Consider the following 24,925-nt stretch of genomic DNA (forward strand, 5'->3'; position numbering starts at 1 on the left):
GGATTAGAAGTGGAATGGCAGGTCCCTGAACAGGCGCCCATATGGAATGCTGATGCCACACATGAAAGATTAGCCACTGTTCCTGCCCTGAGATAGTTAATTTGACAAGTGACAAATTAGAATCCCAAATGTGTCTTAACAGAATAGAATGATGGACTAAAAAGCAACAATATAAATCTAATATGGATCAACATGATATTCTACATATCATTCCAAAAGTGATTCACATATAATATCTATTAAAATTATTTTTATGGGGGCCAGGCATGGTAGCTTAGTGGCTAAAGTCCTCGTCTTGCACGTGCCAGGATCCCAAATGGGCACCGGTTCATGTTCCAGTGGCCCCACTTCCCATCCAGCTCCCTGCTTGTGGCCTGGGAAAGCAATGAAGGACAGCCCAAGGCCTTGGAACCCTGCACCCGTGTGGGAGACCTGGAAGAGGCTCCTGGCTCCTGGCTCTGGATTGGTGCAGATCCGGCTGATGTGGCCGCTTGGGGAGTGAATCAAAAGATGGAAGATCTTCCTCTCTGTCTCTCCTCCTTTCTGTATATCTGACTTTCCAATAAAAAATAAAGAAAATAAATTATCTTCAAGAATTAAAAAAAATTATTTGAAAGGCAGAGCTACAGAGGAGGAGAAACAGGAATAGGAAGATCTTGCATCACTGGTTCACTCCCTAAATGTCCGTAACAGCCAGAGCTGGGCTAGTCTAAAGCTGTGAACCAGGAGCTTCTTCTAGGCTTTCCACATGGGTGCAGGTGCCCCAAGGATTTCAGCCACCTTCTACTGTTTTTCTAGGTACATTTGTAGGAAGCTGCATTGTGAGCACAGCAGCTGGGACTTGAACTGGTGCCCTTACGGGATGCTGGCACCAAGCAGCAAAGGCATAGCCTGATACACCGTGGTTATGAAACTTTAAACATCCTTACATAACAATAAATGCCATAAGAAAACAGTAGGGCATTTGGCTTAGTGGCTAAGACTCTGATTTAATGTTAGAGTACTTGGGTTTGATATCCAGTTCCAGCTTCTGACTCATTTCCTGCTTGTGGACCCTGGGAGGCAGCAGTGACAGCTCAAACAACTGGGTTCCTGCCAGCCTGGTAGGAGACTTAGATTGTATACCCAACTCCCAGCTTCCACTGACATAATCCTGGCTGTTGTGGGCATGTGGGGAGTGAACTACTAGATGGGACATTTCTCTTTGTGTCTAACTCTCAAATAAGTAAAGTAAGATAACATTTTAATTCCTAAGAGAAATTAATAGGCCAGCTGCGACTAAGTAAGCTAAGCCTCTGACTGAAGTACCAGTGTTCCACCTGGGTACCAGTTTGAGTATCAGCTATTTCACTTCCGATCCAATTTCCTGCTAAAGCCTGGGAAAGCAGTGGAGGATGACCTAGTCCTTGGGTTCCTACACTCATATGGAAAATCTGGAAGCTCGGCTACCAGCCTTTGGACCAGCCCAGCTATGATTGTTGAAACTTAAGGAATGAACCCACAGATGGAAGATCTATCTTTCTATCTCTCCTTCTCTAATTCTGTTTTTCAAATTGAAAAAAAAAAAAAAGGGAATTACCACCAACAGTTTCAAATACATTACTGATAATAGATTTGGATTAGTTTCACTTTTATCTTCTTATATTCTTTCAAAACTAAAATAAATACTTTGGTGATTAGAACAATAAAACATTGGAAAAAAAGTTGATCATTTGCCCAAGACCAGGATGATGCCATTCACAACAGGACAAAGGACCCAGAGAATCTTAGTCCCCTTAGATGGTCAGCATCTTGACCTTGAGCGGGACTCCGCTCTGATAATGTTTTGTTGTATTTTAAGCAGTCTGCATCTGGTACAAGGGAGCAGCCAGCTCACCCCTGAGGAGAGAGAGCACTGAGGAAGTGAGGAGAATGGAAGCAAGGCCTCTAGTTCTGGCAGGAAGTAGGAGATGATTACAAGAGAAATAATGTAAGGAAGATACAGTCATCTCTGAAGACTCAAGCAAAGTTAGGTAAAAAAAGTAGAAGTAGCAAGCTTGGACCAGTGTTGAGGGACAGCGTGTTAAGTCACTGCCTGCACTGTCAGCAACCCATATCTGGGGCCAGTTTGAGTCCTGGCTGCTTCACTTCCTGTCCAGCTCCCCATTGCTTACCACCCATGGGAGACCTGGACAGGGCTCTGGAATCCTGGTTTCAGGCTGGCCCAGTCAAGCTGTTGCAGCCATGTGGGCAAAGGACCAGCAGTTGGAAGACCCCACTCATAAACAGATCATTCTGACTCATAAATAGTTTTTGCTTGCTTGCTTGTTTGGTTTAAAACAGCAAGCTACAACTCAACCATTAGGGAAACTTTCTTGCAGTTCAAAACGTGAGCATAACACCTACATTTGCCTTTTCAGCCTCTCGGATTGCTTCAGTAATTCTTCCTCATCATCATCTTCATGGTCCTCCAGGTCCTCCTCCTCAGAGTCACTGCGTTCTTCCTGTAAGAGCACAGCATCGCACCCAACATGAATCAGAGTAAAATACACCCTCAATTAAAACAGACTTACACATTGCTGCCCAAACATCTCATTTTAGTTTCTGACAAGATGCTAAATTTAGTCTCAAGAACTCAGACAAGAGGAAAACAAATAAACAAACAAAAAACCCAAGGGTAGCAACTGAGTTCAGTTATGGTCATTGCTCTCTCCAAACTCACCTCATCACTATCAAACTCATTATCATTTGGAACGAGCTGAAAGTCCCCAAATTCTTCTTCTTCCTCTTCTCCTTCCCTAAAGTGCAAATGAATGAATCATTAAGTAAGTTGTTGAAAGCAAACTATAAGCAGCTGCTGAAATAAAGAATGTGAAACATTTTGGGGCCAGTGCAGTGACACAGCACACTAATCCTACACTCTGTAGAGCTGGTATTCCATATGGGCACTGGTTCATGTCGCAGCTGCTCTACTTCCAATCCAGCTCTCTGCTTATGGCCTGCAGGAGCAATAGAACATGATCCAAGCCCTTGAGACCCTGCACCCACATGGAAAACCCAGAAGTTTCTGGTTCTTAGTTTCAGCTCAGCTCAGTTCTGGTTGCTGTGGCCAATTGGGGAATGAACTAGCAGATGAAAAACCTTATGCCACCATCTCTTCTTTTTAAAATATCCCTTTTGAATGCAAATAAAAATAAATCTTGAAAAGGAAAAAGATAGAGTTAATTATTTTATTAGCAGCAACAATCTCTTCAAAAAACAGGGAATGGAGGACCAGTGTTGTGGTATATCAGGGTAAGCAGTTGCTTGCCATACAGGCATTGTCATAGTGCGGTACTGGCTCCTGCTGTTACTCTGTTACTCTTGCTCTGGTTACTCTGCTTCTGGTCTAGTTTCCTAATTCGCCCTGGGAAGGTAGAAGATGGCCCAAGTACTTGGGACCCTGCTGCTAACATGGGAGACTAGAGTGGAATTCTTGCCTCGTAGCTTCAGCTTAGCCCAGACACAGCTGTTGTGGCCATGTGGGAGAGTGAACCACAAATGGAAGATTTCTGTCTCCTTCTCTCACTTTCTCTGTCACTCTTTCAAATATATCAATAATGCTGCTCTGAACACAGGCATACACATAGTTGTTTGAATTTCTTCTTCCATTTCTTTGAGTTCACACTAAGAATAGCAATTACAGGGTTACATGGTAACTCTATTTCTAGTTTTTGAGGAACCATCATATTGTTTTCCACAGTGGCTCAACCATTTTATAGTCTCACCAACAGCTTGCAGTTTCTCCATGCAAGGAATTCCATATTAGGATTAACATTCCTAATAGGTCTGAGGCAATATCTCACTGTGGTGTTGATTTGTATTTCCTTAATGATTACTGATGCTAGGTACCTCTCATGGATTCATTCCTCACCCTCTCCTTTCTTTTTTACACTGTTTTTCATCATCAAAAAGTATTATAAATTCTTCACTTTGCAAACATGGGATCCAAATCCACAGCAAGACTCTCAGACAAGGTAGGAAATCTCTAAGTTAGTTACTGCTAAGTTCAGAATCTGATCCAGGATTTTATCCATCAGTCAAATCTTTTCAAGTTCCCACCAGTCTCTGAGACTCACCTGTCTGTTGGGAAAGAGCCTGAGCAAAGAGCAAGTGCTTCTTCCATTGGATCACTCATACTGCTCTCCTTCTCCTGCTTACTGAACTCAGGTGGAGCCAGAGTGGATGGATCTGCACCACAAGACAAAGATCTGTCACTAAGGAATGACAGCTCTATCCTCTCTTCCCAGCCAGTTCAACACAACGGTAAGGTAGGCTGAGCAAAGAGAGCTTACCGTCCATGCATTCAACAGATGTTAGCATAGTGCTCATCTATGCCAAACACCACAAACGCAGAAGATGGGCAAAACAAAGATCTTAAACCTCAGAACTGCATTCTAGCAGTTGTGTGTGTGTCAGGAGAAGGGAGGATGTAAGTCCCAAGAATATTTAAACATTTATTACAGACCAGACAGTGTTCTAAGCCTTGTACTTCATCTATCACAAGTCCGAAGCTAACATCTCATTTTGGCTTCTGACAATGCTTAGGATTCCAAAGCTAACACAGTGTTGGGCTGATACCTTACAAATCTAAGACAGTAACAACTCCAAATGTCAGAGAGTTAGGCAGTGAATTCAACCTACATGCAAGATGCCATCATAGCCTTGCCTTCTTTAAGCTTTTCACCCTAACAATGAATAAGAGCCTTTTTGTCCCTGGAACACTGATTTAAGATATTTGGCTGTAGTAATCCTTTATTCTGTTTGATATTTACCCTGAGAAGTGAATTTTCCTGAACAAAGATTCAGAAGTTCCTCCATGTTCTCTTTCTTGTTGTTCTTTGTGGACAGATGTTTTTCAGCCTGAGTCGTAAACTTCCCAGTACACAAATCCAACAGCTCATCCATGTTGGCATCCATGGCATTCTCATCCATACTGGCCAATGGCAACTGAGGTTTCAAGGCTTGGTACTGATTCCTGTGGTTCCTAACATTTAAGAACCTAAAACACACGAGAAGAGTGGGAGATTCTTCAGAGAAGCAGAAAAGCAGTGGGTGAAAAACTCTGGATTGATTCCCAGCACTAAAGTTAGAAGCTAAATCTCAAATTAGAAAACAAAAGGCTCAAACTTAGCCTGTGCTGATTTGAAGAGGTTGAAGGAAGTAATGAGAGAGAGAGAAAAAAAATAAAATGCTATTCAAAAGGTCAAGTATAAACAACAAATTTTTACTTCACAAGATGCTGGAGTCTGGCTTTGTGGTTAATGCTGTAATGTGCAGGGGTCTGCTAATTGTTTTACCCAGAAATCATAATGTAGTAGGGGAATTTAACAATCTCACACTATAAGATCCATTCATTTCAACTAAGAGATGAAAGAATCGAAGGGCAGCAAGAGCTAGTTTTCTGGACACTTTGTTAAGCTTGTCAAGCGTAATACTAACGGCTTGTACACCTTCCTTCTCTTTCTCAGAAGAGAAAGCACAGATGGGACGACAGAAGCTCACTGTATTTTTAAACAGAATTAAGCAGTCCCCAGCACCATTCCCACCCACAGAAACACAAAACTACCTACCCATCTGCATCCAACAGTTGGCTCTGAGTGTCATCTTCTAGACAGAACTGGAAGTCTCCTGCTCCTAGGAAAAGCGTCTTGGGCTCTGGGGAGGCGTTGTACAGATCCTGGGAATCCTCGATGGGAAGTGAAGGCTCAGACAGTTTTCCTGAACTCTGGCATCAAAGCAAAACAATAGCAAAACATTTTACAAGTGTCATTCGGTATCATGAAAACAACAGAAGTTGCTATGCGTAACACTTATAGTGTCCCCAGGCAACTGCAGCTGAAGAGGACAACGCATAACCAAGAGAAGCACAAAGGAAAATAACCACCAAGAATTAGGAAGGCTGGACGAAGCCTGCTGGTAATGCACCAAGAGGGTGGGTTCAAACACCAGAACCTACGTAAATTCAGGAGCAAGGTGCTAGCAGTGTGTGAAGCAAAGGGAGGAGCATTAGGAAAACTGCTATCATCCTACCTTAGAAGCTGAGCTGACCAAACTGGACCGAAACAACCCAGGGGAAGGAGAGCGGAACCCTCCTGCAGGGAAAAAGCTGGTTCCTCGGCCTGTTTGCCTATTGCAAGGCTGATAGGACGGGATGGTGGAGCCGATCAGCTCAAAGCTGCTATTGTGGCTGCTCTCCTTCGTCAGCAAGGAGCAGGAATCGTCTTCATCTAAAGAAAGAGAAATGCCTTTTATGTGTGTGATTAGACACGGGAGTGGGTTTGTCGAGGAAAAAGTTGAGAATGAAACTGTGAGAGGTAAACTCCTCGCGTTGTATGTTTCAAAATATAAAAGGTAAATGACGAGGTGGGTGTTGTGGTGCAGGGGTTAGGTCAATGCCTGGGATGCCTGCAGCCCAGTCAGAGGGCTGTGTGAAGGCCCATCCACTCTGCTGCTGACCCAGCTTCCTGCTAATGCTCCGGGGAGACAGCACATGATGATTTTGTACTTGGGTTCTTGTCTCTTTCCTTGTTTTAGTCTGGCTCAGTCCCAGCTTTTACATATATATGAGAGGAAATTAGCAGATGGAAGACATCTCTACCTCTCCTTTCTCTGTCATTCTACTCTCAAAGAAATAAATCATTTTTATTAAAAAAAAAAAAAGGAGTATAAATGACGGGGGGGGGGATAGCACTATGGTATAGTGTGTTAAGCCACCACCTGCAAAGCTGGCACACCATATGGATGCTGATTCTGAATCCTAGCTGCTCTACTTCTGACCCAGCTCCCTGCTAATGAATTTGGAAAAGCAACAGAAGATGGCCCAACTGCTTGCGCTCCACATAGGAGACCCAGAAAAAGCTCCTGGCTGTTGGCTTCGATCTGACATGGTCTTAACCATTGCAGTCATCTGGGGAGTGAACCAGCAGACGGAGGACTTCTGTTTCTCCCTTTCTTTGTAACTCTGCCTTTCAAATAAATTTTTAAAAGGAAAACAAAAGGGTCCAGCATGGTAGCCTAGTGGCTAAAGTCCTCGAGGGCCTTGCATACACCAGGATCCCATATGGGTGCCAGTTTGTATCCTGGCTGCTCCATTTCCAGCTACCTATTTATGGCCTTTGAAAAGCAGTACAGGAGGTTCAAAGTCTTGGGACCCTGCCCCTGCGCGGGAGACCCGGAGGAAGCTCCTGGCTTTGGATCGGCTTAGCTCTGACTGTTGTGGCTGCCTGGGCAGTGAACCAGTGGATGGAAGAGTTTTTTTGTCTCTCTCTCCTTCTCTCTGTAAATCTGACTTTCCAATAAAAATAAATAAGTAAGTCTGAAAAAAAAAAAAAACCCAAAAATCTGAATCAACTAAAAAAAAAAAAAAGTAAATGACTGTTACAGGGGTCAGTGCTGTAGTGCAGCAGTTCAAGATGTAACTTGTAATAGTGGCATCCCATACGAGTAATGGTTTGAATCCTGGCAGCCCTGCTCCTGATTCAGTTCTTTGTTAATGTGTCTAGGATAGCAGTAGAAGATGGTTTAACTACTTAAGTCTTTGCTACCCACATGGGAGATCTGGATAGAACTGCTGGCTCCTGGCTTTGGTCTGGCCCAGTCCTGGTCACTATGGGGAATGAATGAGCACATGGAAGATTTCTTTGCATCTTTCTCTCTTCTTGAAAAAGATGGCATTCTATGATTATTCTTATTTTTATTATTTTGAGCTAACTGACATCTGAAATGAAAATTCTACTCTCTCTTCCTAACGCCAATGAGGGATCTTGCTATCTAACCAATTAGGTATCTTCCTCAGAACTAGCTTTAGAAGTATTTCTAAATACTTCTCAATCAGCATGTACTCACCAATCACATACTATATTATGCCCCAAGTCCACTAAAAATAAAACTGCATGTAAGTTGCTACATGTAAGACCGTGGAAAGTCACCAGAATACAAAAATGGAAATGCAGGGCCTGTGCTATGGCACAGTGGGTTAAACGGTGGTTTGGGATGTCTGCATCTATCCTATCCACATTGCAGTTTCTGGTTTCAGTCCAAGTTAGCCTGTGATTCCAATCCAGCTTTCTGATAACGCTGCCTGGAGAGAGTGGATGATGACACGTGTTTGAGCCCCTGCCACCCTTGTGGGAGACCCAGAGAGAGTTCCTAGCAACTGGCAATAGCCTTGCCCAGCCCTGGCTGTTGGAATGATTTAGGGAGTGGAACAAAGGCAGAAAATCTCTTTCCCTCTCTGTATATACTTTTGTCATTTGCCTTTCAAACAAATAAATAAACCTTAAGAAAACAAAACAAAAAACAACAAAAAAAGGAAACCTAAAGAATTATAATCTTTAAGCATCAAAGCCAGCAAATCAAAAAAGGTAGGTGCTGCACTACTTCCCACTTACCCAGTTTGCTAGGCTGTTTGCTTGAGCTTTCATCTGTTTCTGATTTTTCTTCAGTGGGAAAGTCACTATAAAACAAGTAGGTAGATTGTTTGAACATTTGTTCCTACTTCTTACTAGAAGGGCGAATCTAAATCCATTTCATATTTCCTTAGAGAGCACTGCTTACCCCATCTTGGAAGAGTTGTCCTTAAATAGAAGTAAGGTAGAGTCTGATGAGAGAGGCTTGGGGACAGAGAGGAGGCCATCCGACCTGCCCGTTTCACTACTGCCGTCGTTATTGTCTTTATCCATTTCTTTCTCATCTTTAGTTTCTATTTCTTCATTACTAAGAAGAAATTCTGCAATCTTCATCAATCACAAGACCCAAAAAACAAAACAATCCAAGTCAAAAGATTTAAAAGCAAGCCCGCTGTCAGTCTACAATACAAAAGGACACATCTTAAATCTATAAAATTTAACCCTGGCCATTATCATCAGCACACTTTCCCTTACACTTTTAGAGCTCTTTTATACTTACTTTTCCTTCTATTCTGCCCAAAATGTTAAAACAGAAAGAAAGACTGTATTGATTTTATTGAGGCAATCACAGCTTAAATAATTAGTCTAAGTGGAGTATCTTCTAACTTCAAACCCAACAGATTGTGACACGATGCCCAGCCATCAATTTCTTTTTCCTTTATCCAGGGACAAATATCAGCCAACTCGCCCAAGTGATCTCAGCATAGAACAAAACATCTAACACATCACACATCACTTACCTTCCCCAGGTAAAAACTAGTACTAGTGAACAAGAGCAAAAGGCCCTCATACAAATATCTTCCTCAAAACAATGAAAATAACACTGGAAGGCCTCTGCCTGCATTGAGAATTTATTTCATACTTTAATCTGGCCAAAATTAAGATATTAAAAAAAATGTTGATGAGCATATAATGTTCATAACTAAGAGTACCTTTTAATCTGAATAAAGACATCTAAATAAAGACGGAAGTTTCTATTAAGATTAAGCCATTTTAATATTAGCATAATATTAAAATGTAAACAGGTAGAAGCTAAGCCTGTGAACTGCAGGTATCCATCAGCGAGGCCGACAGAAGTGAATGCACTAGGATTTACACATGTGAAGCAACTCCCTTCATCCAGCATCACACAGTGCAACCTGCTGAGCATACTCTTATTTCAATTGCATTTCCTCTTTTTCCTATTCATCAAGACTAAGAAACAAGATTACAAAATTGTCAGAACCTCCTCACTGCCTTCTTCCTCCTCTTCCTCTTTCTCCTCTTCTTCCACTAACTCTTCCTCTTCTTTCTCTTTTTCTTCTCCTTCTTCTTCTGCATCCTCTTCTTCATCTTCCTCAGACTCATCTGTCATTTCTTCCTCTTCCTCCTCCTCTTCTTCAAACCCATCTTCGTTATCTAACTTAAACAATGCCTGGCGTTTCTGGCGCTCTTCAAACCTTCGCAGTTTCATTGCCTCTTGAAGTTTAGCTTTTAATGCCTGAAGCTTTTCCCCTGAAAAGAAGAAGAAACAAGAGTAAAACTGGCAAGATATGAATCCATAGTTTTCAGAAAAATAAATATATTAATAAGCAAATTAAAAATAAGCTTAAGCTCATTTCTTCATTTAAAAAAAAATTTTTTTTTGAACAGGAAGAGTTACAGAGGAGAGAGAAGCAGATCTTCCACCCACTGTCTCACTCTCTAAGTAGCCAAAGCAGCTAGCACTGGGGTGCAGAGGTCTAAGGATTTGGGCACACTAGCTGGATTGGAAGTAGACCAGCTGGCAATCGGACTGGTGCCCGTTTGGAATGGTGGCACCATAGGCTAAGGCTTAACCTAGTATATCATGGTGCTGGCAAACTAATCTTATTTTTTTTTTTTAAGATTTATTCATTTTTATTACAAAGTCAGATATCCAGAGAGGAGGAGAGAAAGAGAGGAAGATCTTCCATCCGATGGTTCACTCCCCAAGTGAGCCACAACGGCCAGTGCTATGCCGATCCGAAGCCAGGAACCAGTAACCTCTTCTGGATGCAGGGTCGCAAAGCTTTGGGCCATCCTTGACTGCTTTCCCAGGCCACAAGCAGGGAGTTGGATGGCAAGCGGGGCCACCGGGATTAGAACCGGCGACCATATGGGATCCCGGGGCGTTCAAGGTGAGGACTTTAGCCGCTAGGCCACCATGCCGGGCCCCAACTAACCTCATTTTAATTAAAGAGAAAAGGACAAGATATAACAACATCAAAATTTGACTCGGGGATTCCATTTTTACTGTTAGGGATTTTGCATTCAGACATACACCTGTCTGTATTTGGCTCTTGGCTACAATTCTAGAGGTATTAGCCAAAAACAGGAGTAAACAAGATGTCCATCAGCGGAAGACTGGTTAAACAAACTGTTGCATTTGTTAAACAGAATATTATGCAGCCATTAAAAGGAAGCCTCAAAAATAACTGGGCTAGGGCCCGGCGCGGTGGCGCAAGTGGTTAAGGTCCTCGCCTTGCACGCCCGGGATCCCATATGGGCGCCGGTTCTAATCCCGGCAGCCCCGCTTCCCTTCCAGCTCCCTGCCTGTGGCCTGGGAAAGCAGTCGAGGATGGCCCAAAGATTTGGGACCTTGCACCCACGTGGGAGACCCGGAAGAGGCTCCTGGCTTCGGATCGGCATAGCATCGGCCGTTGTGCTCACTTGGGGAGTGAATCATTGGACGGAAGATCTTCCTCTCTGTCTCTCCTCTCTGTATATCCGCCTTTCCAATAAAAAATTAAAAAATAAACCTTTAAAAAAAAAATAACTGGGCTTTACAGCAAGGTGATCTGGGTTAGACTGCTATTCCTACCACTTAACTAGATATGTAAACTGGTTTTTTCTTTCTTAATCAATCTATTGAAAGTCAGAGGGAAAATGAAAGGGGGAGAGAAAGAAGTCTTCCACCCACTGTTTCATTCTCTAAATGGCTGCAATGGGCAGGGTGAAGCCAGGAACCTGAAACTCTACCTTGCTCTCTCCCACATGGGTAGCAGATACAAAGCCCTAGTAGAGCCATCTTCCATTGCTTTCCAGACACATTAGAAGAGTGCTAGACAGGGCCCAGCATAGTAGCCTAGCGGCCAAAGTCCTCGCCTTGAACGCAACAGGATCCCAATATGGGCGCTGGTTCTAATCCCGGCAGCTCCACTTCCCATCCAGCTCCTTGCTTGTGGCCTGGGGAAGCAGAGGAAGATGGCCCAAAGCCTCGGGACCCTGTACCCACATGGGAGACCCGGAAGAAGTTCCTGGCTCCTGGCTCCGGATTGGTGCAGCACCGGACGTTGCGCTCACTTGGGTAGTGAATCATCGGACGGAAGATCTTCTCTGTCTCTCCTCCTATCTGTATATTTGACTTTGCATTATGGGATCCCAACGTGTTCAAGGTGAGGACTTTAGCCACTAGGCTACACCGCCGGGCCCAATAAAATAAATCTTAAAAAGGAAGAAGAAAGCTAGACTGAAGATGGAGCAGTGGGGACCTCAACTACTACTCATATGGGGTGAGAAGTACCCATCATGGGGAGCAGCTTAACCCACTGTGTCCTCAAAGATAACTATCAATAACCTCTTAGGACCAGCACTGTGGTACTGCTAATTAAGCCACTGCCACTGATATGGGAATCCCATATCAGAACCTTAGTTCAAGTGTCCTCACTGCTCTGCTTCTGATCCAGCTCCCTGTTAATACGCCTAGGAAAATAGTGGAAAACGACTCAGGTTCCTGGGTCCTTGCACAAGGGAGACCCAGGAGAGTTCTAGGTTTCTGACTTTGGCTTGGCTCAGGGGAATGAATAAATGTATGAAAAATCTCTTTATCACTCTTTCAAATAAGTAACATAAAATATTTGAAGAAATACATGTATGGAAGAGAGTGTCAAAGAATAAACACATAATATGGTTATAGAATTTGTCTCTGATAGGGGATCAAGTTTTTTATTCTGTGAGAGTCTTCAAAAAATGTGTGGAAAAATGAAATTTAATAATAATATGAGTTTTCCATGTGCTTTTTTGAAGCCCCCCTCATTTGCTCTTTTTTGCCTTTTATAATAACATTGTATTAAAACCATTTTATACAACCCACACCTCCAGGTATGCTGCATGTGAATCACAGCAGAAGCACTGCTCTCTAATCTCCTATCTCTCCAAGGGAAAAAACTCATTACCATTCACTTTCAGGTCTTACAATAACCATATAGATTCCCATACCTGGTTTTGTGTGGCTTATTCCATCCAGCTTCTCAGAGGCCAAGGTCACAGGCACCACATCTGCCTTCAGCTCCTCCTTGCCCTCAGTGCTCAGGTCTTTCACAATGATGTTCACATTCACTATCTGACTGGCCCGGGGTTTGGCCACAGGATTAGCGTGTTTCCAGAAACGCTGCTTCAAAGCTTCCAGTTCTAAATCAAACACCAACAGTTTGTCAGTTTGCCATGCTCAAACACTTTCCTTTATGATTCCAGCTGATGGCTTGTGATTCTAAGCTACAATCTTTAGTTCAACAGTGTTGAGGAAAAAAACACAAACACAAAAAAGAACCCCCAAACTCCTTTGCTATTCACCACTGTGTCAAAGTCACACAACAGAGTGTGGCAACTGTTCGATCTGTTTCAAAAATCAGACTTCAACACACAAATTTATGATCTAATTTTCTAAGCATGTACAACTCCTTAAAAAAAAATAGGCATTAATTGATGTTTAAAAATCTCATAATTTTCAACTACTCAAATGCTAAATTTGAGCAGTTTCTTGGAGGTAAAAAAGGACTCATACTTTCCTCAAGGGATCAGGCTAATTCTCATGGTAGAAAATTCTCAATCTTGGGGACTGGATCACCATGGGAACAGCTAATACAGCAAATATTCAAAAGTAATCCTTCCTTATCCTTAGCCTGGGACCATTTGGATTACCTCTAGTCTTCTATAACACAACTGTCCTTAGTTTCAGTAAGATCAGTACCCCAGTCCTGAGCTTTGCTAATGAAGTTGTTACACAACCCCTTCACCTTGAAAACTTTCACATCCTCCCAAACAGGGATATCTTTCTTTCCATCTCCACAAAGCCATCGTTTCAACTGACAAAAGCTTACAGAGCATATTTTACATACCAGATGCAGCAGGTAACACCTGCCAACAATAAGCTGTTTATAATTTCACTAATTACAGAAACAGCCACCTCTGCTTTATTGCTGCTGTATGCTGTCTGAACGCGTTACTTCAACAGACCTCATGATAGGTTCCTTTCAAACATTTTTTTTCCAAAAAATTATAACTTAGAGAGGTTAAATCCTCACCCAAAGTTAACCATCAGTAGTAGAGTACTGACTCAAATCTTGCTACAGTCTATGCTCTAAGCTTTTAACTGCCAGGCCAAACTGCCTCAAGAGAGAAAAGTAAACACCCAGCTTGGGCTAAGAGTCAGGAAGTCTACTCAGTATGATAATTGCTTCAATTCAATATTGAAAGATCATTCTTTCATTCAATAAATATTAATGTATACACCCACTGAAGAAGTGAGGATCCACTGAAGAAGAGCAAGTGATAAGAATAAGGAACAAAAGAGATTCCACATTATGGAAGAGGTCTTCAAAAGGTTTGTGGGAAATGAGCATGATGAAAAGTTGTGCATGGATTTCAAAGTAGTTTTGCATTAAAAAAAAACTTGCTTTTTAATTCCATTTTCTCAAACTTTTCTGAAGTTCCCTTAAATGCAAGGAAGGCATGCAACGTGTAGTGTTACACCCATCTCCTTTTAAGTCTTCCTTTAATCACCCACTAGGAGAAATGCATCCCCATAGCACTTATTGGTAAATTTTTCTCTCCCCAGAAAAGAAGATTTTCTTCATATTATTTAATTTACCAATTATCAACAACATGTTCTTAATAGACTGATGTCACTTAACTCTCCCTTACATTACTGTAACTTGCATACTTCTTACCATGCCTACAGCATAACCATCTAAAGTATAGGATACATATCAGATTTCTCTGAGCATGCTCTACACCATTTAGTATGCAGCAGACACTTTAATATCAGCTGGGTGAGTGAAAAAAAATCAGTTTTACAGACAAGCTTAAGTGTATCAAAACGTTTAGCTATGAAGAACTGAATACTGTCTGCATGGAAGCCTAAATGAGATTTAACCAGGGCCTCAGAATTTCAGGTTGCAAAGACGGAAATAAATTCTGAAATGTCATAACACAATATATGCCTCTTCCACACATTTATAAACAAGGTTTATATCATTCCAATATCCTGTCAAGTCAAGCTCAATTGAACTCTTGCCCTGTCTGGGACATCTGTGAGATAAGAGCATGCGTGGTTACTGGTTTCTCTGGTGTTCTCTGTCCTTCATGGTGACAAGCCATTAAAACCCGCCAGGACACGCCACTGCAGGGAGGCTCCCCACAGTCCCCAGCAATACCTCTGTTGGTTTCAGGCTCCTCAAGGATCACAAAGGAATCCTTGTCAGCACCCAGCTGTGGTTTCAAGGAAACGTCCACTCCCAGCTGCTTCAGTCTGTCCAGGGTGAACCGTCTGGACTTCTCAGGTGGTGTAACCACTGCTGACTTTGTCTGCTGCCTGGGCTCTTCCACTTTCTCCTCTGTGTCTTCTGCTTTCCCTTGGTCGTCTTCTCCCTTTAGGACACGAGCTTCAGAGACGACAAGGCTTTCAGCCTGACACTCTGCACTGTCACTCCTAACAAAGCTGGATTCCTGCTGCAACCCTGAGCTGTCCCCTGGTAAAAGTCCAGCATCATTCTGCTTCTCCTGGGTCTCTGGCTCCTCAATTCTCACCAAATCGTTCTTGCAAGATTCATCTGAGCCAGCAGGGACCTGGGGTTCCTTTGGAACCCCGGAGAGCGCATTCATTTCCAACTCAGATTCCGTGCCTACTGTCCGCTCAGCACCTTTGCATTGATGGTCACAATCCGTTTCACTTGTCTTTGCAGCTTCCATGGTCTCTTTTTGATGAGTAGACTGATATTTGGATGACCTAGAGCAGGGAAAAGGAGGTAAAGCTAAAAATGATGTCCATTGTGAAACATCCTCATCCCTTAGCACATAATGAATCTGTTTTAATGGGAGAATCAAAACTTTTATTGCACGTGTTGCTGTGAAACTGAAAGTGCTCACAAAAATTATAATCACAAATAAAGAGGATTCTTACTTCAGGAGTGTCATAGGATTTCCCTGGCAAGTGGGCCGGGGCTTACGTTTGAAGAAATCATGAATGGTTTTATTCTCAGGCATGTGATAGGGAAGATTCAGTGCAGACTCTATAAAAATGACAAAACAAGCAAATAAAAGTACTGTATATTCTAACTTGTCATTTAAATAATTAACTAAATAGTATAATCAAAGACATCACAAAAAAATTAAAAAAAAAAATAATCCTTCCTTCAACAAAGATTAGACAGAGGATCAGTATTACTGTCAGCATGCCAAATGAGCACTGGTTCAGGTCCTGGCCATTCCACTTCTGACCCAGCTCCCTGCTGCTAATGCCATTGGGAAAGCAGTAAAAGATGGCCTAAGTGCTAGGGCCCCAGCCACCCACCGGGGAGACCTAGGTATACTTCCTGGTTCCCAGCTTCAGCCTGGCTGAGCTATGGCTACTGCAGCCACCTGGGAAGTGAATCAAACAAAAGATCTCTGCCTCTGTCTCTTCCCCTCTCTGTTGTTCTTACCCTTCAAGCAAAATAAATAAATCATGAAGGAAAAGAAGAGAAAGAAAACCTGCAAAAGGTATATTGATGGAATCAATCCATAAACAACTATTTTAAAAAATCTTGCCTCCAATACAATTCTGAAGTTTTCTCCGTTTATACTAAAGTTCCAAGGACTTTAGAACAATGGCTATTGCCCGTGATAACTTAAACTGGATACTATCATTTTAAAAAGATTTGCTTATATATTTGAAAGGTAGAGTGACACCCAAGTTGAGCTTATAAAGAAATATGGTAGTGTTCTTAGCTACACCGTGGGCTTGTATTACCTCGAACAAGGCGCTGAGTCTCACTGTGCAGCTTTTTCAATGCTTCTTTACTTAACTTGGCTGCCTTCCTCTCCTTAAAGACAAAACGTGATAAATGTATTATCCAGAACAAATTTCATCTCTCAGGAGTCTTCAAGAAAAGAGATGGAACACAAGCACAGATAAATACAATACAAATATAAACTCAAGGTGTTCATTTTTTGTCTCAGAGAATTAATTCACCTGGATCCATATTTACGTTCCTTTTATACAAAGCAATGTTGAGTTCTAGGAAAATATAATGAAGTATTTGTTCCTAAAAAACACAATCTCCTATGAAGAAACCAAGTTACAACTACATAAGGCTCTATCTCACCTTTCTCATGGTGCTTTTTGATAATTCACTTTCTTCTTCAAATGTACAGAACCCACTTTCCAAAGATGATTCCTTTTTCTAAAAGAAATTACAAATTATTAGGACAAAAACTAAACTTAAAAAAAAAACTGTGTTGGAAGATGACTTCTGCATTCCAACATCATATCAGATTAATAAGTCAATTATTATCAAGTAGAATATTTTAAACACAGAGAATCCTATCAAATCAACTACCTCAAACAGAGCTTGAATCCTCATTTCTTATGCTTCTGCTTATATCTTCCCCTAAACAGGGACACTGACTTGTAGGGAGCTAAGGAAAACTCTCAGAGGGGCTCGCATTGTGGTACAGCAAGTAAAACCACCATCTGTGACACTGGCATCCTATATAGGCACCAATTTGGGTCCTAGATACTCTGCTTCCAATCTAGCTCCCTGCTAGCGTGCATTCGGGAAAGTAATGGAGGACAGTCCAAGTGCTTCGGCTCCTGCACCTATGTTGGAAACATGGAGGAAGCTCCTGGCTCCTAGTTCTGGATTGGCCCAGCTCTGCCTGTTGCAGCCATTAGGGGAATTAATCAACAGATGCAAGATCTCTCTTCTCTGTTCTTCCCTCTCTCTGTAACTCTGACTTCAAAATAAATAAATAATCTTGGGAGGGAAGAAGTTGGCTCTTAGGAAGAGAAATTAGGCTTCCAAACACTCAGGGCAATATTTTGACTAATAGCTTCCTCTGAAGCTCTCCCCAAACCCTATGGAGTTCAATTCTCAGGGGCCAGAGATTTGCAAAAGTCACATCTCTGCCCCACTTTTCACCTGTTTCTTCCCACAACACAATGCATCTCACTCTCCACCCCTGCGACATTCCTAGAAGAGCAATAACAAAGCCCAGTATCCAAGCAAGTTACAATGTCTATCACTTGTACTGCGAGTTTCCAAAAGTAACAGCTGAAAAACTTAAATCAATTTGCACACATTTTTAAAGCAAAAATTACAGTTACAACAGTAGTAAATCAAAAAGTCAATGTTAGAATCAGTTGGTAGGCTACTGCAATCCCACGTCACTTGCCTTGTGCTTCTTGACTTTGTTTTTCACAGCAGCCCTTATTGATTCTAACGACTCTTCATCCTCTACGGCAGAGTTCTCCTCCTCCTCCAAGCCAGTTTCAAAAAGGTCTTTATCCGCAAGTAGACAGCCACTGTCATCAAACGGCTCTTCCTCATCAGCTTCCTGGAAAACGCATAAAGAAGTATAAGCTGATCATTGCACAATCCAATACTTTATAACATCATATGGAAATTTGGATCAGCCCATGTTTCATCAACAGACAAGTGTAGGGCATCTAGAATATTCTCAGTAGTTCCCAACTCAGTTAGTCTTTGAAGTCCGTGCTGTGATTTTATGCAACTATCCAAAATGCCCTTAATGATAAACTTTTTTTTGAAAAGTCAATTAAATATTTACAAAGTTCTTAGTTTATAAAACTTGCAAATTTTCTAGTTAGCAAGTAAGACATCTGGCTGATATACTAAAAAGTCCTTTCAAAAGTTCATTTTCATTGGTCAGAAGCAGTGAAAAAATTATTTCAAATGCTCACACAGAAGAAACTCATGTATTCGGAATGGGTCTGTTGCATATCCAAAATGAAAATTAAGACCAGAGCAGCTGTTGTGGTCAGAGGGTTCAGCTGCTGCTACAGACAGATGACACCCACATCCCATAGCAGAGTGCCTGGCTCTGCTTCTGACCCAGCTTGCTGTCTATGGGAAGGCATCACGTGATGCTGCTCAAGGACTTGAGTCCCTGCCTCCCCACGTGAAAGACCTAGCTGGAGCTCCTGATTCCTGGCTTTGGCCTGACCAAGCCCCAACATCTGGGGAGAGAACCAGAAAATGGAAGATCTCTGTCTGCCTCCCTCCCTCTGTCACTCTGCCTTTTGAATAATTAAGTCTTAAAACAAAAAGGAAAAAAAAGAAAAAACAGAAAAAGAAAATCAATACGTTATAAATTATACTCACTGCAAAATGATCTATGAAAAACTCAGAGAAAAGTGGCTTTTCCTAAAATCTACCTGAGAAATAGTAAATCAACCTTTACCTTGGGTTTTGCTTCCTTCTTTTTTAGCTGCCTAATCTTTTCCATCTTTCTCTCCTCTTTCTCAAGTCTTCTCTTTGACTTGACTTTTGCTTTTCCTCCAGTTCCTTCTTTGTCCCGTGTCGATTTTCTGGAAACCTTTCTGTCAGCCGTGCAGTCCTTGGTGTTTCCAGACTGGAGACTAGGCTGTAAACAAGGTGTCCCCTGAAGATTTTCCTGAGACAAAGACTCCTCTTTGTCACTTTCCTCACTCTCTGCCAGTGTTTTGTAAATCCTTTTCATTTTTCCATTTTTCCCCACGTATAAATTCTCCTTATTTTCCTCCTCAGCGCTGACATAGGTAGTTTTCTCTGGAGAAGCATTTGTATTTTCTGGTTCCGAGTCACTGTCCTGTAGCACTTTCCTGCTTTTTAATTTCTTACTCACAAAGATTTCTTCATCTGAATCTGAAGGAAACAAGAAAATTTTAAAAAATAATAATAAAATAAAAAAAAAAAGAAAATTTAAAAACACATTTTGAAAACATTTTTCCTGGTAAAATGTCTTTGATTGGGAATGTTTAAAGTTATTTTAATCCGGCTGGCAGGTGATAAACATCCTTTTACTATAGGATGCATGCAATAACCAGGCCTGTGGAGGCTGTTGGACATTTTTATACATTCAATAATAAGAAGAAATGTGTATATTATAAAAAGGTACAAGTACTACTGTCTTGCTTTTATAATGAACAATATCAAAACTAAGAAGAGAGATGAATGAAACGGATTGAATCCACTTACGACCCAGCCTCCCACTTTTAATTTCTAAAAATAAAAGTAATGGATGTTACAAACCCATTTCACTCAAGGATCCAGAAGTTCCACAGCTGCCCTGTCCACTGTCTAAAGGACTGTCTGCTTCTTGAGAAATGAGTTTTGGATCAGTGATTTCTAGGTGTACCTAGAAAACAAAAACATGAGGTAACGGAAAGTTCCAAGTACATACTGATACACAAATCTTCAGATCGTCAAGCTGGAAGAAGGAAAGGGCCGATTCAAATAGATCAACGAGGAGATGAAAGTTAGAATGGCTGAAACAACGAAACATTATTATAGGAGGATATTCCAAAATGTTCTTGGAAAGTGGAACTTAACAAGTTTACTTTGTCATAAAATTTTTGAAAGCCATAAACTTTTTGAACACTTGTTGTATATGTACAGATTTTAAAAACTTCTAAACCAAAATAAATTTACTGTTAATTTCACTTTTCATGAACTTTTTGAAGCCTTTTCATATGCCTTTAGGAGCTAATACAACCAACTTTCATGAATAGTAAAATAATCAAACATTTACTATTCCTTTTCTGTGTGAACCTAATCCTCGGTGTACCAAAGAATTGATGACGGAAAACTAAACGGTCACTTTTTTTTTAAGGAATTCACTAATACATTACATTCTCAGAGTTAAAGCAAAAGTATAATTACTACAACACAACTCTCAGCAATTTTCATCTTAATCTGATTAATACAAAGTAGATCAAAGCAGCTTTGTTTTAAAAAAAAAGATTTATTTACAGAAAAATGGAGGAAGACAGAAAGGAAGAAAGAGGAGTCTTCCATCTAATAGCTCACTCCCCAAATCGCTGCAACAACTAGGGTTGTGCCAGGCTAAAGCCAGGGGCCTCTTCCAGGGTGCAAGGGCCCAAAGACTTTGGCTATTTTCTGCTGCTTTTCTCAGGTCATTAGCACGGAGTCAGCTGGGAAGAGGAGCAGTTGGTACTGGAACCAGCATCCACAAGGAATGTTGACACCCAATATAACTCACTGCACAGATTGCTGGTCGTAAGTTTCTCTTAAGAGAAATATCCTAATTAATCAATGACAAAGTAATTGACAGACTATCACAATTTTAGCAACCTTCAATCAAATAACAGTCCTAGGAAATGACAATAATGTGTACTACCTTTATCAAAAACAACAACCAGCCATTATAGGCAGAAGCACCCAACACCATCCACCCAGTATTCCTGCGAGAATACTCCCCTCTGAATCTGATCCAGTCCATAGACCCAAACAGAGGAACCAGAGGATTATACTCAATAATTCCCACATCTAGAAGAATTCCCACATCTAATTTCCCAATCCAGATGTGGGAAACTCAGGGCTGGCATTGTAGCAAAGCAAATAAAGCTGTTGCCTCCAACATTAGCATCTTATATGGATTACAGTTTGAGTCTTGGCTCTTCTACTTCATCCCGTGCCCTGCTAATGGCCTGGGAAGAACAATGGAGGATGGCCCAAGTGCCTGGGTCCCTGCCACCCACATGGGAAAACCAAATGAAGCTCCCGGCTCCTGGCAATGAAGCAGCAGATGAAAGACCTCCCCCTCTCTCTCTTTTAATTAAACACATAAATTTTAAAAAGACATAGGAATCTCTACAGGACAAAGTAAGTAGTTTCTTTAACAATAAATCACAAGGGGAAGTAATAGACAAGAATAATATACAAGAGGTATACAACATGAAAGATATATACACACATATATCAACAATTCTAATTGTTGACTTTGAATCCCTATTCAAACAAAAACTGAAATACATGTGAGTCAAGGAAATCTAAACACTGACTAGATATTTTATAGGAGTCACAATAATAATGCTGTTGGTACCCTTTTTTTTGGGGGGGGGGGAAGCTCTTTCAGAAACATAGACTGAAATATTTGTAGATTAACTCTGACAGAGGGGTGGGTGTTCAGCCTAGCACTTAAGGCACTGCTTGGGGCACCTGCACAGTATTGAGTGCCTGGTTCGAGTTCTGGCTCAGCTTCCTACTCCAGCTTCCTGCTGATTTGTACTCTGGAATGTGGCAAGTCACCACTCAAATGGTTCCATTTCTAATACTCAAGAAGGAGATGTGGATTCAGTGCCCAGTTGTTTCAGTGTGGTCTAGCCCACCTGTTGTAGTCATTTAGGCATCAGTGGATAGAAGCCTTCTCAATTTTAAATAAATTTATTGGGATTTTTCTTCCCAGTCATCCAGTAAGGGAAAAGAAGGTAAGGTATAATGGGCCCAACTGGAAACCATAATGCTAAGGGAAATGAGCCAATCCCAAAAGGTTAGATTCCACATGTTTGCCTTAATTTAAGATGAAATGTCAGTATAAAAAATAATACCTGCAACATGTAATTTTTTTTCTAACATATTGGTTACTCAATACTATGTCCACTAATTTCATAATGTTGTGGATTGTTGCTGATGTTATATTGGGGCTTTTGATTGGTTGGGATGACACTCTGCCGGCTCTACCTTCAGACCAGGGATGGTCTCCACAAGAAGCCGTTGAACTTATATGGACAATAAGATGCAGGACTCTATGCTTGGTATATGCTTGCAATGAAAGAATCTCAACTGAATTTGAACTGTGACAATGCAGCAAGGTGGAGGAATCCACCATGTGGGGGAGGGTTGGGGGAGCGGTAGGGGGAATCCAAGTGCCTAAAAAAACTGTGTGATATAATGCAATGTAATAATAATAATAATAATAATAATAATAAAAAAAAGGTAGGGTATAAGTTCAACAAGACTGGCCATGATTTGATAATAGCTAAAGTTGGGCGACGGGCTTATTATGTGTGCCTCATTTGTACAGGTGATATTTTCTAAATAAAACATTTTTAAATGTCACAAGTAAAAAAATGTAGGTGTTAGATTACTCGAACAGTTAATGATCAAAGTGACCCTGGATGCTGCATCCTTTCACCTCCTCAGTGTTCAGAGATCTGAATGAAATTATTAATGATAAGGGAGTAGGCATTGGCATTTTTTAAAAGGTTTATTTTTATCGGAAATGCAGATAAAACAGAGAAGCAGATACAGAGAGAAAAATCTTCTGTCTGCTGGTTCACTCCTCAAGTGGCCTCAATAGCAGGAGCTGAGCCAATCCGAAGCCAGGAGCTTCTTCTGGGTCTCCCATGCAGCTGCATGGTCCCAAGGCTTAGGGCCATCCTCTACTGTTTTCCCAGGCTACAACTAGGGAGGTTGATGGGAAATGGAGCAACCAGGATATGAACTAGCACCTATATGGGATCCCGGTGCATGCAAGTTAAGGATTTAGCCACTGCACTGGGCTCAGAGGTGCTGGCTTTTTGGAATGGGAGGTTAAGTTCTGGCTTGCAAGGCCCACATGTTGTACCTGTCAGCTTGAGCCCCAGCAACTCCTCTCCAATCCAGCTGTGGTGCTCTTGTGCAGGGGAAGGCAGTGGAAGATGGTCCGTGTTCTTGGGTCCCTATCCTTCATATGGGACATGAGGATGCAGTCCCCAGTTTGTGGCTTCAACCTGACCCATCCTGGTGTGGTGCAGGCATTTGGGAGGCAACCCAGCATATGGAAGATATCTCTCCCACCTATCTCTCCCTCTCTTTTGAATAAATAAAAAACCTTTTTAAGGGAGAAGTAAGATTGCAGGAAGGGTAAGGACACATTTAAACAGATGGGGTGAAGCAGAGAGGCTGTGATCTCGGGAAATAGGAGATGGGCCGATGACAGAGAAACAGCTGGAATTCTGTGGACATGGGGAAGCAGCAGAGACAGCAGAGCAAGGCTGCAGTGCCCAGATATCCCAGCAGTGGCTGGCGATCGGTGACTAGAGCTCCACCAGCAACCAGCTGGGAAGGAGTTCATGGGGAACCCAGGAGGTGAAACCAGCATTGAACTGCCCATCCTGCTGATTCGCTTAAATTGTCCATGAGCAGAAGCAGAAGAATGGGAGGGAAAAAAGTTAAAAAGCTGGAAAAGGAACTGAGTCAAGCTAAGAAAAGTATTGAAGAACTAAGGGCCACTTTTAAAAGGTCAAATACAGGAGAATCAAGATGGCGAAACAGGGTAAGAACACGTTTAAACAGATGGAGAAACATTAGCCAATGTGAAGCAAAGATGGCATATTCCAGGAAACAGGAGAAGACAGAACAACAGCAGAAGAGTACCTGGAGACTGAAAGACACAGGAAAGCAGAGGATACAACAGTGTGGTATTGCAGTGACTGGTACCCCAGCGGCACTCAGCCAATGGTGATCTGAACTCCACCGGCAGCCAGACCTATACCAGCAACAAGGTGGGAAGGGACTTTCACTAGGAGTTCGGGAGGTGGAGAGACAAAAGAACTGCCCGTCCTGCTGGTCTGATGGATTTGACCAGGAGCAGAGACAGAGCAGATCCCAGACGGGAACAGAGTAAATTTCACAGCCCAGTTCATCCCAGAGCCGAACTGGGCGCCATTTTGTCTAGAGACAAAGGTTAGGAAAAAGGACTGAGCATAAGCTGAGCTGGGAGTGAACTCATTTCTGGCCCAGTGAACTTGCAAAAACATGGCATCCTACAGGTTCCACCCAAGATGGGTCTGGGTAGCCCTCAGACCCAACGGCCAGCAGATCAAGAACTCTAGTAGTGGTATATCAGGCACCATTTTGTACACTGTGGCAAATGCTTAGAACTGCAGGGAACAACAGTGAACTGCACATGTGCTGAACTCACAAGAACTCACTGAGCTCTGTGGATTGCACTGGTCCTGCAGGAAAGTAATACCAATTGTGGCATTGTATGGGTCAAAATAGGTCCGTGTGGCACCCAGACCTAACGTCCAACAGGTTCTGTCAAAATCAGCACTACCAACAACCTAGCTATATAGGATTCCTGATGTCTCCATAATCCTGGGACCTGCTTGAATCAGAAGTGGGAGAAAGGTTGTACAGACAACTGTGCAGCCTCAGCATGGTATCACAGGAGGTGGAGATTGGTGAGCCAGGAGTTGGGGCTGCAGAGTTGTTTGTGGAAATCTAACATAAGAACCCACACCTGGAATTTGCAGGAGAGAGTGGCACAATTGGCTGCAAGCCAAGAGTTGTGTACCAACTGCAATAAGTGAAATCGAACTGTAGACCCGTGGGTGACACAGCTTAGAAACCTGACTCAAGGAGAAGACTCTGCTAACCAAAAGTACAATGACCAACAGCAAAAGAGACAGAGGCACAATGAATATTACTGAAGACTCCCCTGCAAAGGAG

At 42.0% G+C, this 24,925-nt stretch overlaps 1 protein-coding gene across 2 annotated transcripts in view; it reads right to left on the reverse strand.

Annotated features, from left to right (window-relative positions):
- CLSPN (claspin) overlaps positions 1 to 24,925 on the reverse strand; it is a 35,985-nt gene that overhangs the window by 6,195 nt on the left and 4,865 nt on the right. The window contains exons 2-18 of one of the 2 annotated variants that reach the window (XM_040974413.1): positions 19,721 to 19,826; positions 18,891 to 19,333; positions 17,862 to 18,023; positions 16,793 to 16,870; positions 16,438 to 16,510; positions 15,610 to 15,718; positions 14,864 to 15,435; positions 12,648 to 12,839; positions 9,655 to 9,923; positions 8,578 to 8,756; positions 8,412 to 8,476; positions 6,052 to 6,248; positions 5,592 to 5,746; positions 4,794 to 5,020; positions 4,098 to 4,209; positions 2,702 to 2,777; positions 2,386 to 2,483 (exon numbers count right to left, since the gene is read on the reverse strand). In XM_040974413.1, the coding sequence (XP_040830347.1) occupies positions 2,386 to 2,483; positions 2,702 to 2,777; positions 4,098 to 4,209; positions 4,794 to 5,020; positions 5,592 to 5,746; positions 6,052 to 6,248; positions 8,412 to 8,476; positions 8,578 to 8,756; positions 9,655 to 9,923; positions 12,648 to 12,839; positions 14,864 to 15,435; positions 15,610 to 15,718; positions 16,438 to 16,510; positions 16,793 to 16,870; positions 17,862 to 18,023; positions 18,891 to 19,333; positions 19,721 to 19,826 (3,113 nt within the window). The remainder of the gene's footprint in view (positions 1 to 2,385; positions 2,484 to 2,701; positions 2,778 to 4,097; positions 4,210 to 4,793; positions 5,021 to 5,591; positions 5,747 to 6,051; positions 6,249 to 8,411; positions 8,477 to 8,577; positions 8,757 to 9,654; positions 9,924 to 12,647; positions 12,840 to 14,863; positions 15,436 to 15,609; positions 15,719 to 16,437; positions 16,511 to 16,792; positions 16,871 to 17,861; positions 18,024 to 18,890; positions 19,334 to 19,720; positions 19,827 to 24,925) is intronic. The other variant, XM_040974414.1, reaches the window with a different exon arrangement.

Source organism: Ochotona curzoniae, unplaced genomic scaffold (assembly GCF_017591425.1).
Source record: "Ochotona curzoniae isolate NIBS_2020 unplaced genomic scaffold, NIBS_Ocur_1.0 contig_2404, whole genome shotgun sequence".
Lineage (NCBI taxonomy): Eukaryota > Metazoa > Chordata > Mammalia > Lagomorpha > Ochotonidae > Ochotona > Ochotona curzoniae.